At 44.7% G+C, this 16,775-nt stretch overlaps 1 protein-coding gene across 12 annotated transcripts in view; it reads left to right on the top strand.

The window, feature by feature from the left end:
• The window catches only part of vav2 (vav 2 guanine nucleotide exchange factor), a 160,125-nt gene that overhangs the window by 100,608 nt on the left and 42,742 nt on the right, over window positions 1–16,775 (top strand). For all 12 annotated transcript variants that reach the window (XM_069513271.1, XM_069513270.1, XM_069513266.1 and 9 more), the window contains exon 3: window positions 16,347–16,405. In XM_069513271.1, coding sequence (XP_069369372.1) covers window positions 16,347–16,405 — 59 coding nt within the window. The remainder of the gene's footprint in view (window positions 1–16,346; window positions 16,406–16,775) is intronic.

Genomic DNA, 16,775 nt, shown 5'->3' with positions numbered 1-16,775 from the left:
CCAGAGAACTGGTTCTGGTTGACGTCCAATTGAGTCCAAATGTGAAAGGCTGTCTTCTGGTATTTAAGCATCAAGATGACACGTTTATATATTTAATACCACCCTGTCTAACTTTTAATTTGTTGATTTATCTCCAGAGGAAAATGATTTGGAGTGTTGTCAGTTCACGGTTTTGATGGATCATGATAAATTAGTGTCCAAGTCAAACCTGGGTAAAGAATCTAGACTTAAAAGTTGCCATCGAGCGATACTTGTTTGAGCTTCATTTGGTGAGGAGTAAATCTCCAGGGTCGTACAGCGCAGCACAGTGATGTGGTTATTGTGTGCTGAAGCTCTCAGCATTGGCTGAACCATGTATTATTCAGTGTTTATTGATCATATACTGAATGGATAGTATCCCAGGACCCGGAGCAGCTCAGAATGTATGGAGAATGGATTTCTATGCTTGAATAGCATGTCTTTAATGCCTTGGACCTTTTATATATGCTCAGACATTTGCTCCAGTGTATTCCATGACATAGACGAATGGCCCAACGGCCCAAAATGCCCGTGTAGCAACAGCTGGGGGATTGTAGTCAGCTAATAGTGGGGGCATTGTTGAAGAGCAAATTTAATCTAAACCCAAAATGCCAACGTTGACTCATAGGGATCAAAAATAAAGAGTGATTTTCATCTGTGTATCTGTCAGTCTGTTTTTGCTTCATGTTTTTGGGTGGAGTCTGTTAGTGGTTCACACATGCTCATCATCTAGAAGCACATTCCAATAATTTTGGCTAAAACACAAATGTTATCTTTAGCAAGCATAACGTACATCACTCTTCTCTCCCCTCTCTTCCCCCCACCCATCTGAGATTGAAATTGAAAGTCAGGCTGTGGTGAATCTCTCTCTGACTCAAACTCAAAGAGAAAACTCGCACATTTGCTCGTATGGAAATTTGCGAGCAGACTGTCACGCATGGGTGCATGCGCACACACAGAAGTGACAAAAGTTAAAAAAAGAGACACTCCCCACATCCTGTTGGAAAAAAAACCAACGGCAGTGTTTGCATTGTGACCACAGAAGCTGTATGAATCCTCCGATTCCCTCATCGTCCAACCACTGGAAGCACTTTACTCTGCTTGGTAAAGTTCTACGCTGGTTTGGCCTCTGATCAATAAATACAAATGTGAATCCAACTTATAACACTAAATATAAAATGTCCCAATGCCTATGAGTGAGGAATGGTTAAGTGGATATAATGCTGTAGGGACTGCGTAACTTAAGATATTATTTTATAAAACGTAAGCATCTAGTGTTTTTGGTTAAAAACGGCTAAAAGTGATTTTAAGCAAAAGCTGTGAGCTGTCCGACATAATGTTAACGCTATTGCTAGCGTGGCCTGAAGCGTTTTGTCCGGTTTAATCTTCAAAACGCAGCATCAGTTCATTCGTCCACATATTTAACAAAGACACCGTGTTGTGGATTAGATTGTTTAGAACTATTTAAAAAAAATACCCATGGTCCTCTATTATATCACGTGGATCCTCCAGATTTGTGCACAGTTCTGATGAATCACAGCTGTAAGCGTCTGTTTGTATTGTGGGCTCGAGATCTAAGCTCAACCGAGGCAACAACAAAATGCCACAGTGTTCCTGAGTGACACGCTGGCACTGACGGTGGCATTAACCAGCCTCATGAGAGAGAATTATTCACCAGTTTGGAGCCGTACAATCGTGGCCACCTAACTTTCAAGCCCCAGCCCCAATCCCTGTGCGCCCCCCCCCCCCCCCCCCCCCCCCCCCACTCATCAGCATGCATTATTCTTTTTTCAGTTTCTTCACATTGGCTGACAAGCGCAGTTTGGCTGGCGTGGCCCGGAGCTGCAACCACATCACACGTACGGCGCACGCGTTTCTTCCCTCGCTCTCTCTCGGTGTCGCACGGCCTGTTAACAGTATTTTCAGCATCGGGGAATGTGAAAATATTCAGCGAGAAGCGGGGGGGGTAAGACTAAAGAAGAAGGGTTGAGAGGGGGGGGGGGGTTCAAGCTTTGGAAGTGCGACGCCACACAGACTGCCAGCGTTGGCTGAGGCGTCGGGCCATCCTGAAAGGTTAACAGGCACCAACCTCCCCTCCGCCGACGCGACATGACACTCTCTCCACTGCCGTCGCCTAGTTTGACGTGTCGGTCCTTCACGGTTCGTGAACTCGGAGGCCATGGGAGGGATCTTTCACTCTCCGTTGTGTAGGACATCATATAGAGTGGCAGCACAAAGAGGATCCAATTTATTATTTTCTGGATTTTTGCCCCCTTTTGATCTGTCGCACGCAGACACGTGCACGCATGAAGAAACACACACACACACACAAGCACAAGCACGTAAACACACATTCTTACACATGTGCCACACACTCGCAGCCAGTGTTTGGTCACACCCCCTGCGGCTGAAATGCATTGTCTCCCTTCAGAGAGGACATTAATAAGAAATGAGTTCTTTTGAAGTCAGGCTGTGGCCTGTCACATCTGAACTGACATAATCATCCTCAAGAATAACGCCCCCTCCCACCTTTTAACAAACACTCCCTCACATTCAGCCTCCCTCTGTGCGTACGGAGAACGACTGTATACCTGAAGGTGTCGTCTTCACGTGTAATCCCAGCCCTCTACGCTCCTGTTATCCTTTTGTAGTTTGTTTTTGCAGTTTTTTTTCCCTCCCTGCCCCCACTCGAGTTGTCATTGATGTGTGTGTGTGTGTGTGAAGCTCAGTCTGTCTCTTCAGTACCTCAGGTAATCTGAAGCACTCCTGTGACCTCCCCGTCACCCTGAACCGACACGCAACCCCCACAACAAGTCCAAAGAGTTTATTATTTCGATTTTAAATCCTTTATCTATCTATTTGAGATATTTATCACTTAAAATAAATGGTAAAAATTGAATTTTAAAGTTAATAACAGAAATACTGAGGTGACTAATGAGCTGCTCATTTCCTCTTCTCACCTTTTTATGATAATTTCTTATTAACAGCAGCATTGGTTGAGCTCCTGTCACAGGAGGATGTAATTTAATTCAAGCTGAGGTGATCAGCCTGCTCCTGCAGCTCAAAACATGTTTTTCGGTGCATGTCGAGGAGGCGGATCAAATAAAATTCAGCTTTTCTATCTGTCAAATATTTGATTTTCAGGTGTAAAAACCTTCATATTCTTCGGTACATCACGGTTCTCATTGGCTTCTCTGCTCAGCTATAGAAATAAACCCAGATATAAATAATCTTTTGGGGTAATTTGTAGATATAAAGATCTCGTGCAACAAAAACATCAGTATTTTCATCCATCATTTTCATTTTCATTTTCATAATAATCATAATAAGTCTAACCACAATAAAGGTTTAATCACTGGTACGTTGTCAGAGACCAGTGGAGTCAGGGAGTTGCCTCCAAGTCATCCATACTCTGTCTATAATATGTCACACCACTCCATCAGCCTGATAGATAAAGTCGGACTTGGCGTTTCACCCTCCTCCCCCTCACACCTCGGGCTCATTTCACACTTCCTGTCTTCCTCGCCTCTCTGCCAGGCACGTGTTAGTCAGACTGGCAGAAGAAGAATGTCCCCTCGTCTGTCTCTGTGCTGTAGATCCTGGATTCATTTACTGCTGCTGCTTCCACATGTGTCACTGCGCACTTAAGAAAACCAGTAAATTACCAGAGCGACTCTGCACAGACGAAAAGTCGACAAAGACTTAATCACTGCGTTGATAAGTTGACATGCATTTGCACACGCATTCATCTGCGAGCGTGCTTGTAACACACATGCTCACATACACGGACAACATGTGAACACAGAGGGTAACACGTTTACACTATCACACACCAACGCGCACATGCATCAGAGAAGCCTATCGATTCCGAGAGGATTCATTCACTGGAGCCTTTGATAAACTTAAGTACAATTGTGTTTACTGCAATGAGGACACAATATATTACACTCAGCATTTGTGTATATGTACAGTAGTGTATACTCACATGGTACTGCAGACAGTAGGTGGTATGTTTTCAGGGAAACACGTACATTATAAATTATGTATAAGATCGTTCCTGCAGATCACGGATACAGTTTGTTGTATTAATAAGGCAGCCAGCACAGTCCTGCAACAACATACATAACAACATAACAGTTGCAAGCTCGAATAAAAAGTAGGTTGACGTGAGAGCATTGGTGTGGAGAAGCAATGTGCTGCTTTCTCTATGTAGAATATATAACATCCCTGTTGTATATTAGATATGAGACTGGTAGAGGTCAGTTTTATTCACCTGCACTTCTATAACTCTGTTCTCATCCTATAATCTACTTTCTATTGTCATTTCTGATCCTGGTGAATTCGATCTGTAAGAAATCAGGACTAATTACGTTCAGCGTTTGTGTTTATTACATCAAGATAGAAAATGTCATATCACTCGATAACTATTATTTATTTTAAAAGTAAAGGCCGATGCTCCTACACGCCATACACAGCATCATGTTTTACAAATGTGTTATATTGCTCCAAATGAAAGTTCTATCGATTATTGGTATTGTTTCATCGCCCAGCCTAATGTTACGGTCCTTCGCTGTCTCCTCCGCTTCCCCGCTGGTGACTCTTCAGTTTGTGTTGTCTGAGGAGGACTCAGCTCCGGGGCAGACAGGGTATATTACTGTGCTCTTACCGACGCCATGTTCCCGGAGGCTCAATCAGGACCCAGCTGTAGAAAGCCCTCGTTGTCGGTGCCGCCCGTGAATGACACATTCCTCACACATGTAGACAAATCCATGCTGATCCTGTTACAATCAGCGTGTGCAGGGTTTTTCTCCTTAAATGCACCACTGACTTAGACAACTGTGGAGTGAAGGTGCTTGTGACCTATTGTAGATATTGCTGTCAGTTCCCGCTGTCTATGGATGCCCACACACGCTGAGACAGGAAGCACCCACGAGGCACATGCATATTGTCTGAGCTGCATGTTGTGCTGTTTGTAGATCTCATGAATAATACAAGCGCCATATTATTCATGTGGATATTAGAATATGTCTAAAGCCTTGAGCTGCTTTAAGGCAGTTTTCATTATCAATTTGTCTTTTTGCAGTTTCTTTGCACACAACAGGTCCAACACGTGAAATACCAGCAGTTTGTATCCAAGCAGTAAATTTATTATCTCCCAATTTATTACGTCTAAACCTAATTTGTTCGTGATTTAGATGCCATTTTGTTATATTAACACAATACAACTGGTTTAATTGCCATTTAAATGATTTTTGTTCTTTATTGCGTAATTAGCAACAATGAATGTGACTATGAACACCACAGGATTTATTATTGCTCCCCTCTTCCTTCCCCTCCTGGTGATTACGCTCTCACTGTGGCTGCCATGTGTGTTCAGCGAACATTTAACAATCAAACCACACAGTTTCTCACACAGTTCACTTTCATGCAGCCTGTGCCGAACCTGTTTTTACTTGTGGTCTCACGTGGACATTCAGGTGCAGCAATGAATGGAATCCAGCCCAACAGCTGAGATTGGCCTTCGCCTCCTCGTGCTCCTCTTCATCTGTCAGTGCCGTTGAGCGTCCCACAGACAGGGTCTTAATAGCAGCAGAGTGAAGGGGACAGGGCCTCTAATGGAACCCCTTTGTTCAGTTGTCACTTTCACTGCACCCAAGGAATCATCCTGCCGGCCAATCAGACGAGCCCTGTAGGTATAGTTGCCGCTGCACCTCTGTCAGCGCTCGACTTGAGACATCGATCACTCCGAAGTATCTGAAGTTTTTTCCTCCTGCTCGCAGTTTTTCTCACCCAGTCGACCAGAGATCTTGGATGTTGAATATACTTCAATACGAGTCTGAGCAAAATTAGCTTTTGTATTACACGTGAATGGATGAATGGTGTGTTCACTGTTGTCCCCTGTGTAGACCAAAACCAAAGCCGTATCGTTGCAGCGGGGAGAGATCCGTTCCACCCTTATGTTTTGGATGCCAGAGTTCCCGGCTTATCCCGTCCCTGAAGTGGTTATGAATACACTTGACTTTCTACGAGGTGAATTTGAAGGTAGCCCCGGCTACATGCTTCTCTCCCACAGGGTACACACTGTGCTGTGTGATAAGGGTTTTACAGAGAAGGAAATACTGGCAGAGTTGAAGGGACAGGGAGTGGTGAGAGAAGATCATCTGTATCTCCGCTGCAGCCAGTTGGAATATAAAGCGCCAGCGGGTCACTGTTGGATCCGTCTTCCAGAAATACAACTAAAGACGGCGGAGTGGGACTTGGCTGTGCAGTGAGACGAGGGAAAGTCGTCCACTTGTGTATGAAAAACGAAACCAATAAGCTCGACACTCTGGAGACAACTAAACTGTAAGAAGACGGAGCGTCTGCCTCAGGCACTTGCAAGAAAATTATGTCAGAGGGAACGTTATTACCTCATCAAAAATATCCCATCAATAATATTTTGATGGGTAGTGAAATAGAATATACTGTGTGGAATTAAATTTTTATTTTTTACTTATGTTTAATTATTTACGTGCACATGATTGCATTCTTGTGCTTTGAATAAAACATGGATTTTTGCACATGAATACATGCACATGTTCCACTGTCCAGCACAGTATGCAGCATGCGGCACAATCGAATCGGGGGGGAAACACAAGATAAAACATAAAACCAGTCCTGCAGATGCAGTTTGTCATATTAATAAGGGAACCAGTACTGTACCACCACAAAATAAACAACTGGAAGCTCACATGAAATGTTACGAGACCTGAGAGCATTAGTGTGGAACAGCAGCTGCTTTCTCTTTAGAGGAAGAACGTCTGCGTTGTGCATTAATGATACAGGACCGAGAGAGAAATTGATCACCACTCAGTGCTCTGCAAAACCAACGAGCACTAACATGTTAGGAGAGCTCTTAACACTGCACGGAAAGATTGTGATCGACGCCCCGGTCCACACTAACACATTACTCGCCCAATATTACCCTGATCCAAACTTCATCTGCAGCTTCTGCCTCTGCATTCCTCTTTGAATGTGTGAGGTCGTTTCTATTTGCTCATGTGGATGGAACAATTTTGTAAAATGAAGTTAGTGCGGAACGAGATTTTATTTAAAGCAAAGAGGGAAATATACTGTAGAAACACTTTAGTAGTGTAGAAAAGTCTTAATCATGTCAAAACCAGCCAGTTTTAACTTTTGAACTGCAGCTTCAAATTCTAACTACCACTACCACAGTAATAATAAAATATCAGTCTATTAAAAAAATGAAGGTTAATATTCTTTATCAGAATTTAAATGGTTATTCCAGAAATTTGTTGTGCCATAAAATTGAAAACAAGTTGCTCGGGGACCTAATAAAGAAAGCTAATGGTCAAAAGTGAAAACATAAAGGCAGAATAATCTTGTTTCAAAGTCCTTTAACTCCAGAAATCCTTCGGTTTCCATCCTGCAACCAAAAGCCTCGTCTCATGAGACCGTCTGTTTCTGAGAAACACCCACATCTCTCATACTCACAAAACTGAATCCCTGATTGCATCATACCATGAATTGTGACCTTTGTGTTGAAGTCCCGTTGTGAAATCCTGAATTCAGATGTGTGCACGATGCAGGGGTCTGCAAACCCCCGCACCCCCCCACCCGCCCTTTCCCCCAACTTCCTTATCTCCTCCAGCAGAGGGGTGTGGGCAGACCTCCCTCCCACAGGCCAGCTGGATTACTCATGTTGGTCTAATCCCATTCTTTCTCTCCGCGCTCTGTGTTTCACCGACATGCACTGGACCATCTCTCTCTCTCTCTCTCTCACACACACACGCTCAGGTGCCTGTGTCTGATAAGAATTAGAGGGAAGTATTCTCGCCTCATCAGCCCATCCCCACCACATCATGGGAAATCCCGTTTCCTCCCATGATCCCCAGTTTGCCCTTATCACCACAACCTGCTTCAAAGCCTTAAACCCTCGTGTCACCATATGCTCCCGCCGGCTTTGTGTCAGGGATCATTCTCTCGTGTACACACTGGGGCGGGTAAATCTGAAAATGATGTTTAAACGCCAAAAATGCCTCTTGTAGACGTCAGTGTTTTCATGTTGAGGACAAACTTTGTGCGTTACAGTGATTGTCTGCCAGCAACTGAGGGAATAGTGACGTGGTCTCAAGGGCTCATCTCCTCCGCAATAAGGAAATTAAAACGAGAATCTAAAAGACACAGTGTGGAGGAAGCAAGCGCTCATGCAGACAAACCTCCAGGTTAATCTAAAGGAGACATATTTTCAGTTTTTCTCTCTTCTTGTGTGTTATTGGGTTTAATGAATGTGAAATTTTAAAAAGGTTTTGTAAGATGATCAGAGTGGACCTGGGAGAAACAAATACGTTTATTTATTTATATATGTCTTGATGTCGTCCATCAGAGAAAACTAGAAACAACAATGTTTAAATTTCAGCTTGTTGAACTCATCTGTTCCATAAATAAGAAAAGAAGAGGTAGAAACTCGCTTTTGCTTTTGTCATAAGCCGTAGCACTAAACACTATAGTTATTTTACTGGTAAGTGTGTCAGTATTTCATTGCTTGTTTTGACACTTGTCTTCTCCGGGGGATCGTGCTGAACCATAAAGGATTTTTACTTTGACATCCTGTTGCCTGTACTAACAGCAGTTTTCTTGCTGCGTGGGCCCAAAGTAAAAGAAATGAGCAGAGAAGACTGTGTGATAACTGATGGATTGGCTGAAGGCAGCAGCTGTTTGCTGTTGAGATGCGAGCCAGACAGTGCTGTTTGGCAACCTGACCGGAACTGCTCTGCAAACAGCAAGCAGACACAACAGACTGCACATCTGACAGGCCTTAAGAAATGCTGCAGCATCGAACGTGATGCAAGACGATACAAATAGTTTGTATTGATTTGTGCGCATACTTCTTTGTCAGGACATGCACGCCCCTCATTCGGGGGAAGGAGATATATATTTCTCTCTGGCTCCCTGCATTTACTCTGCAAGTTTATTCCCCAGATTGCTTGCCAATGTATTCCTGATTATATCAGCCCATTATATCATCTTGTCAAAGTGTTGTCTGGCCACTAATCCACAGATTTAAGTTTCCTGTCACTGCCTTAAACCACATCGTAAACATTTTGGCTCAAATTTCGTCTCTGATTCAGACTTAATTGACACACTTTGCTTCACTGCACAAATCTGCCTCTCAGCCACTTTCTTACAGCTGTTTGTGTGTTTTAAGCTCAATTTAACCATGAATGACATTAACGCTCCGCTCCTGATGTTTTGTCACAGGTCGCCATGTGCACACGTCTTTGCATGTGACGCTGGTTGAAATGTCAGCGATGGTCCAGTAGGTTGGACCAGGTCATAGTCTACAAACAGTCGCGTGAAACACAACGTGGCAGCCGGGAAATTTTCACCACAGCGGGAGGGATGGTCAGTCTAGCATGCAAATGTCAAACTCAAGAAAAAAAAAAAAAAACTGGGCCAAATGAAACATGCATGAAATTTGACAAATACACTCATGCCTGTGCACACGTCCACATTTCCCCCTTTTGTAGTTTGAACGCAGCTCTTTCCACTTGGAAGAGGATTGTGATTTTTCTCCGCTGTGCATTGACATCATGAGTAATAGTGGACAGATTGCATGTCTGATCTCAGCTCATTTCTAACTGCGGGGTAACCTGCAGCCAAAGAGCGGAGACACTGGCGAACTGACAATCCACCCTGTGTGATGGCTTTGTAATGAAACTCTGGCCCGCAGATGATTTTGAGTCATTTGTTACAGTTTTCTTTTTGTTGTTCTCGTGTTTCAGCTCTCGCCTCCAATCACAGTTGCGGTTTCAGCTCATTGTGAGATCATCTCACGCTCCATGTTTTTGTGAAAGGCAGCGGCTCAGTTTGGCTTAAGAATTCATGGACAGGGGAAGGACAGTGGGTTTTACATCCCCTGTTCACAGCGTTTGTCGTTTTGTCAGCTGCCACCTTGTCCCCGAAGAGACGCCTTGTTCAAACACGTGTAAACGCAGCCGTCGTTCGCAATTTGCGAAGTGCAAAGTTGCCCTGTTGCCATCAAAACCGCAGGTACGTCCCTGTGGGCAGGTCAGGCACAGTGTGCCTCAGGAGGAGATTAGGAGACAGACCGAAATGTAAGAAGAGGGAAGAGCGTCTTATCACTCACCTCTGTGATTGAACCCTTTGGGCTCTAAGTGATGAAGGCTTCCTGCAGTCACACATTTATCACATCACAGCAACACCCAGGCCGTTTATTTCATAACCTAGTATTGAACTCTCACCTAAAGAAACACACACACACACACACACACACATAGTGATTTTCTGTGTCATATTTAATTTCATCATATGACCACCACATGTTATTTAACCTTAAAGTACAAAAAAAACTTGTATGTCGACTATTTGTGTCAAAGCCTTATCCAAGTAAAACCAGCGTGCGTGCAAGTTCAGTTAAACTCCTCAGTGGAGGCAGCTCCGTCTGAATCTTGCTGCTGAGTCACCAAATGCCTCAGAGTTCCTCCTCGCTCCCCAAACCTCCCTCCTCCCTGCCCCCAACCCCCCGGAGCCCAGACACTGCAGCGATACTCCAAACACACGGCCTCCTCATTCATTATGAATGGACGGGCTTTGCAACAAATAAGCCGCGTGTGCACAACAATCGTTAGACATCGGTTAGTGTTCAGTGTGGCAGCATTTTGCCTCGTTGTGGTATTGTTGTTTGATCAGGGCTCATTTACACGGGTTATTAATGCTGCACGGCTCAGACGGCTTAAAAAATGGATTTGCTATTTAAGCCGAACGCGGAGCCATTCAGGCAGCGTTTCTGTCGACCTCTTAACCAAACCGTTCAGCTTGGTTTATGGTGAAGAGAAACGCTGCACGCACAGAGAGTAAATCCATCGCATCTCCTGCTGTTCCACATTCTGCATCCCAGTCCCACAGTGTTAAGACTGAGGCGCTTTTTTGGTTGTTGTGACTCTGTATTCAATGGATTTGATATTGAATAATGACTGAATGAATGAATGTGTGTTAAAGTCACTTGAAGTAATTTTGTATTGTCAAATAATTGAATATCAGTGGCTTTGTATTTTTGTTGTGCTGCTGTTTCTGTCTTTTCCTCCCTGTCGTCTTTTTCTACAGTATTGCACCGTTGCCATTGATCTGTGTGTGTGTGTGCGTGTAACATGTAAACTTGTACAGCACATATGAGGATGCTCCAGCTTTCAATTGTGTTTGTGTGTGAGTTGTTCTCATTAAGCCCAAGAGAACACGTTTTATTATCCATGTACAAAAGCTGCACTGGGCCTTTAAATGCACAAGCAGTCCCAATGTGTGTTATAACACACATGTACAGACACCCTGTAAATTGCGTGTGATCACACATGAGTGAGCGAGGCCCATGTATGGTGATTGAGCGTGAAATGGTTACAGGTCATGGACATGGCTGCAGAGTATTGGCAGGTGTTTGCACACATTTGCCAATGTTGCCCTTTATACTTGAAGCAGAACGGGTTCACATCAAATCAATTCTCAAGGTCCTGGGGCTCCATCAGCTCCAAAACTGAACTGTAGACAATAATCTCATCTATAATTTATATTGACGGGCGCAGGAAATGCACGGGAATCTGAAGGTTTGAAATCCTTTAGCATCATCAGCTTTACGTTAAGCTATAATAAGCTACATTTTCAATCTGTAACATCAGTCGTATGTACATCCTGGACCCGATGCCCCTCGTAGGCTCACTGCCACTTTGTTTGGCACGGAGACTAAATGGGGTCTTTGGGTCAGGAGCAGCAGCAGCAGCACTATCCCTGCTTTTTTTATTTTTTTGGGCCTGGACATACGCAGAGAAATCTACTGTAATCAAGCAGCTGGAGGTTCAGCTTCAAGGGATTTAGTGCAATGTGGCAGGTGCCAATCTGAGCGGAGGATCAGGATTTGCAAAGGCCCCTCTCCTGATAGCACTCAGCAACTTTAACACATGAGCTGGAGACTAATCACAGTCATTCATGAGGTTTCCTGTCCAACACTCACTCAGAGGCTCAGACAAGGGGCAGAAAAGACCATTAGAGATGTTGTGTGGTGTCTCGACACGTCCCAGAAGAGATTGTGTTGTGTCTGTCACTTTCACTATAATTCAGGACAGCAGAAGTTCTATCGAGGTTTATTTTGTAGTATTTCATTCATCATTCCTCGCCCGCTCTATCTGACTGCATCCCGAATGAACATTTACATGATATCGTTGCATTGTTGCTTGGTTCGTTCCTTTTTTTACTTTTACCTTTTCCATGGATACATTCGATTTTATGTTGTAGTTTTAAGTATTTTAGTTTTTGTGCTAATCTTGTTTAGATTTTAATTACAGCGTTTAAGTCACGTGCATGAATATGCAGCTCTGGGAGAATCTTTGCTTTATTAACTGTGAAGTACAGAACATTTTCATGTGCATGATACAAAAAGGAATCTGAAAGAGAGAGAAAAAGAGAAGAGGGAAGGTTTGTAAATGACAGAAACTCCCGCAGGCAGTGGGACAGTAGGACACACACACACACACACACACACACATCCTTTTACTTCTCTCTTAGTGAGGACACTCATGGACTTAATACATTCCTTAACCCCTTACCCTCACCTTAACCATCACAACTAAATAGCCTCAAACTAACCCTAACCTAAACCTCATTCCGACCCAAGTCTTAACCCTCAAACAGCCCAGTGAAACAGTGAGGACCGGCCAAAATGTCCTCACTGTGCTCAAAATGGTCCTCACAGATACACAAGTACAAGCACACACACACACACGGACGGGCTCAGCCGTCCTCTGTGTGTCTATTATTGATGTTGGGCACGCAGGGTTCCCACTCAGCCATCTGTTCCTGGCTCTCCCACTCTTGTCCCCCTTTTGCCTCATGCCCACCACTTTAGCAGGCTGGCATGAGCGGAGGAATGCCGTCCTGTCAAAGTGTGAATTCTTCAGAAATATATCACACTCCTGGGGAGGTGGCTGCTGCTGGAAGAGCCCAGAGCGAGAGAAATGAGGAAACTTCCACAATGATAACATGATTCATTTCACTTTAATCCTGAGTCTTTGTTGCCAACGCGTGCATTGATTTGCGGCGTGAGCTTCAATCACGTCCCTGACTGCATCAGATCTAAACCCAATTGGCAGCGGGGTGTGTTTCCTGACGCCTGTCAATAGTCCTCTCGTGCACATTTTCAGACCTTAATCAGATCACAGCCCCGCCCTCCTGCGGTTAATGGCACATGGCGCAGGTTTGATTTGATTTGTAACTGATGACCACGCATATTCAGTCACGCCCACGGTTGCCAGGGGACGAGAGTGTTTGCGAACACTCTGCGTCGCCTCACAGTTAATCCATAGACACAATCCTTATCCCTGCACTACACACACACACACACACGTGTATACAAACATATAATGCAATAAATTATAAATGTTGCGTGTCAGTCTAATGCAGAAACATCAGTGATGGTGTCTGACTGAACACGTGTCTTCAGTTACACTCTGGTCCCATGTGACTTAAGAGATGTAAGGAACTGTGAGGGGGGAGGGGTGAAGGTGAGATCCTGGTTTGAAAACCTGAGAAAGTCACATGATGGGGTGACTTTTCTTTTGCATGTTCTGAGGACGAGATAGAGGATTTATTTTCTGGCCAGCCCCAGAGTTAACTCCCCCCACCCCACCCCACCCCACCGGTAGGACGAGATGAGAGAGAAATTAATAATGTGAGGAGAATCAAAGGATCTGACTGAAGCACAGGATCACAGGAGGGTGAAGAGAGTGAATCAGAGGTACGTCAGGGACCAATCAGCGTCCTCCGTCTTTACTCACTCTCGTTTGATTGGTCCGGCCCCTCCTCCCATTCAGAGAGATTTACGTCCATCGTTAAACTGGTTGGGCCAATCACAACCGTTTTTATCGAAATGCAAATTGTTGTGGTGATGCCGGGCTTGATTCCAGTACGAGAGGAGAACTTGAACCAGGGGCAGAGAGTGGAAAACACAATCGGAGAGGCTGGGGAGTAAGAGGAGTTGCATTATGAGAGTGATAAAACACATCAGGTCTCAAAATGTGTTTTAAAGGGAAACTCCACTGTAAATCTTTCTTTACAGCGTCACGCGCAGCCTCTAGGTTTCAAATGCTCCCTCCATATGGGTTTTGTCGAGTAAGAGGCTAAATAAATCAAATACCGCTCTGTATCCACTTCCACTCTGTCTGCAGCGAGAGTGTAGCTCCTACATTACAGCGATAAATAAAAAATGTAACTGTCATTTTATGCACTCGTCAGTGTGAGAAGACGTTTTTTTTTTTTTTTTCCACCGCCCTGGAAACAGATTGTAAATTAGCATTTCTTACCGAGGCCAGAGGGAGTCACAGGACGCCTCCCAGCACTGAGACATATTCTGCACATTATGGTGTGTGAGGCTAACATGAACTGAAAAACGGGAACAAACTGCTTAATGTTAAAGGAAACTTTAGATTTAATATTAATGGACGTTATGCCGTGATGTGTGGAAGTCACGCTATAGCGAGCTTGGCGCCGGCACACTCGAGTCTTGTCTTCCCCCCCCCCTCCCCCCCTGCAGGCCGAGCGAGTTTCGGCAGCGCTGTGTGACCGCTATCCTTTGAACCTGGACCAACCTGGCTGGAGCCGGGTGTGTGTGTCTTCGACCACAGCTGATCACACCACCCAGGATTCAACATGGGTCGTCAGTAAATACTGAATTCATCCAGCGTCCTGCTAACCGCTTCAGGCTGTTCTCATCCTCTGTGTCTAAATTTCAGTTTATTGTCTGCCTCTCCTCCACAAAGACAATGGGGGCTAATAAGGCCCGGGGAAAAAGAGATTATAACGACTCTGGGGCCATATGTGATCCCTCGCTGCAGCGTGGCCAGGTGGGCATCACGCCACCCAGCAGCACAAAGGGTTTATCCACAGTGATTTATTAAACACCCTAACCACTGACTAAACAGCTAAATTAGCACCTCGCCTCTCCTCTGTCTTTGTCTCCGTCTCTTTTGGGTCCCCGGCTGCAGAGTGCAGTTAGAGTATATGTTAAGGACGTGGGTAATGGTCGACTGGGCACATATTGGAACCATTAGGCAGGAACATGACTGCCTATTACACGGGTCTTTAGCTACACGGAGAAATAACCCCTTATCATCCTGCAGAGCGATGGCCCCGGCGAGGTCCCCCCCCCCCCCCCCCAATACACACAGGATGGTTGAATGTCAGTGAATGTGATGCAGTCGAACGTAATCCCTCCACTTCTCCACAAGCGATTATGTTAAACATAAGGACAACTTGAATAGAGAGAGTGAAAAGGGGCTTTTGGTCAACACCACTTCAGCGCTGAATACTCCAGAAGGTGATGGGTCCTCTCCTCACGACGACCATTAACGCGGGCTCGTCTTGAATTTTAAAGACAACCAGGCGGCGGCACGCTGCATTGTGTGTTTTTTAGAGAGCGAGGTCGACGGGAGGCTGCGGAGGACGCACCTGCCGAGGATGAGGGGCTGAGATAACAATTTTCTCCTCCCTGTCGAGGAGGCATCTGGCATTGTCACGGTGCTGCAAGCGGAAATGCACCCAGGAGTGGGTAATGAGGCGTAGGAGACAGGGGTTTGTGTTTTGTTGTGTGTGTGTGCGTTTTGGGGTGGTGGTTTCCTCATCTTCCTGGACGAGCCTTTGTAGACCCCAATAAGCGGCACCATCTGCAGTCGTCAGCCGTAAACCCACTTGCGTGTGACTCACGAGCGGAGATAAATCAGCTTAGATAACGGAACACGTGTAACCTCCTCGTGGTAAAACACAGAAACAAAGGAGAAAGTGAAAGTATTGTTGATCGCTGACCCGTTTGCTTGTTGGTTTACTGAATGTGTTAGAATGTGTGACACAAGTCGAGGAGTTCTCCTTTCACCGGCTTCCAGAAACAAAAGTATTTGTTGTTGTTTTTTCATGGATTCCTCGGTTCATGGACCTTTATGAAAACAATCTGATATTTATGAGTGTGTGAAAGTGGTTGCAAATCGACGGACTTCAAGGGAACTAACTGTTGAGCCTTGGCAGCAGATTTGGACTCATCATAGTTTGTTCTATATTTATTTTTACTGCTGGTTTTTGTGTCTAACAAACGTTTCTGGGCAGTTCACATGAAATAATCCATGATCACAGTATGATGACACCGTCAATTAAGTTAGAACAAAACCACAAATAACCTTCAAATCAAATTAACTTTGCCAATGAAATGTTTATCAGTAATTAAAAGATGTAGAATGACTAATTTGATGGTAACAAATCTTTTCTCTGTGTTTCAGGTCATCTCTGCTCTGTCGAGGATCTCCCACCACAGCATCGCACAAATCAAAGGCATCAGGTACGTGTCTTCTTCGTTACTCTTCTCGTTCATCATGTGAACAGCCACGGCACTCGAGAGCGTCACTGTCACAGAGAAAACACTCAGATGAATGGATTCTATATTTACTGTATTAAAAACGCAGGTGGCTGGTAACATCTGCTGCTCATTTAAAAGTCAATTTCCTTTTTCTGTAATTAGCTGCAGCTTGTAGCCGCCGTTATCGTGCAGGGCACGAAATCCACAACACATTTCCATCTGTCACTCAAACGACTCAGCACGTCGTGGACTCTGAGTCTGAGTCAGAAAACTACGTCGTATTCAAGGGCTGTAATTTTTCTCAGATAATGGCGAAGCTGAGAAAAACCCTCGCGCTGCTTTATCAGGCCTG

Source organism: Paralichthys olivaceus, chromosome 18, assembly GCF_024713975.1.
Source record: "Paralichthys olivaceus isolate ysfri-2021 chromosome 18, ASM2471397v2, whole genome shotgun sequence".
NCBI classification, from domain to species: domain Eukaryota; kingdom Metazoa; phylum Chordata; class Actinopteri; order Pleuronectiformes; family Paralichthyidae; genus Paralichthys; species Paralichthys olivaceus.
The sequence above is the reverse complement of the archived record's forward strand: the minus strand, read 5'-3'. Positions and strand labels throughout refer to the sequence as shown.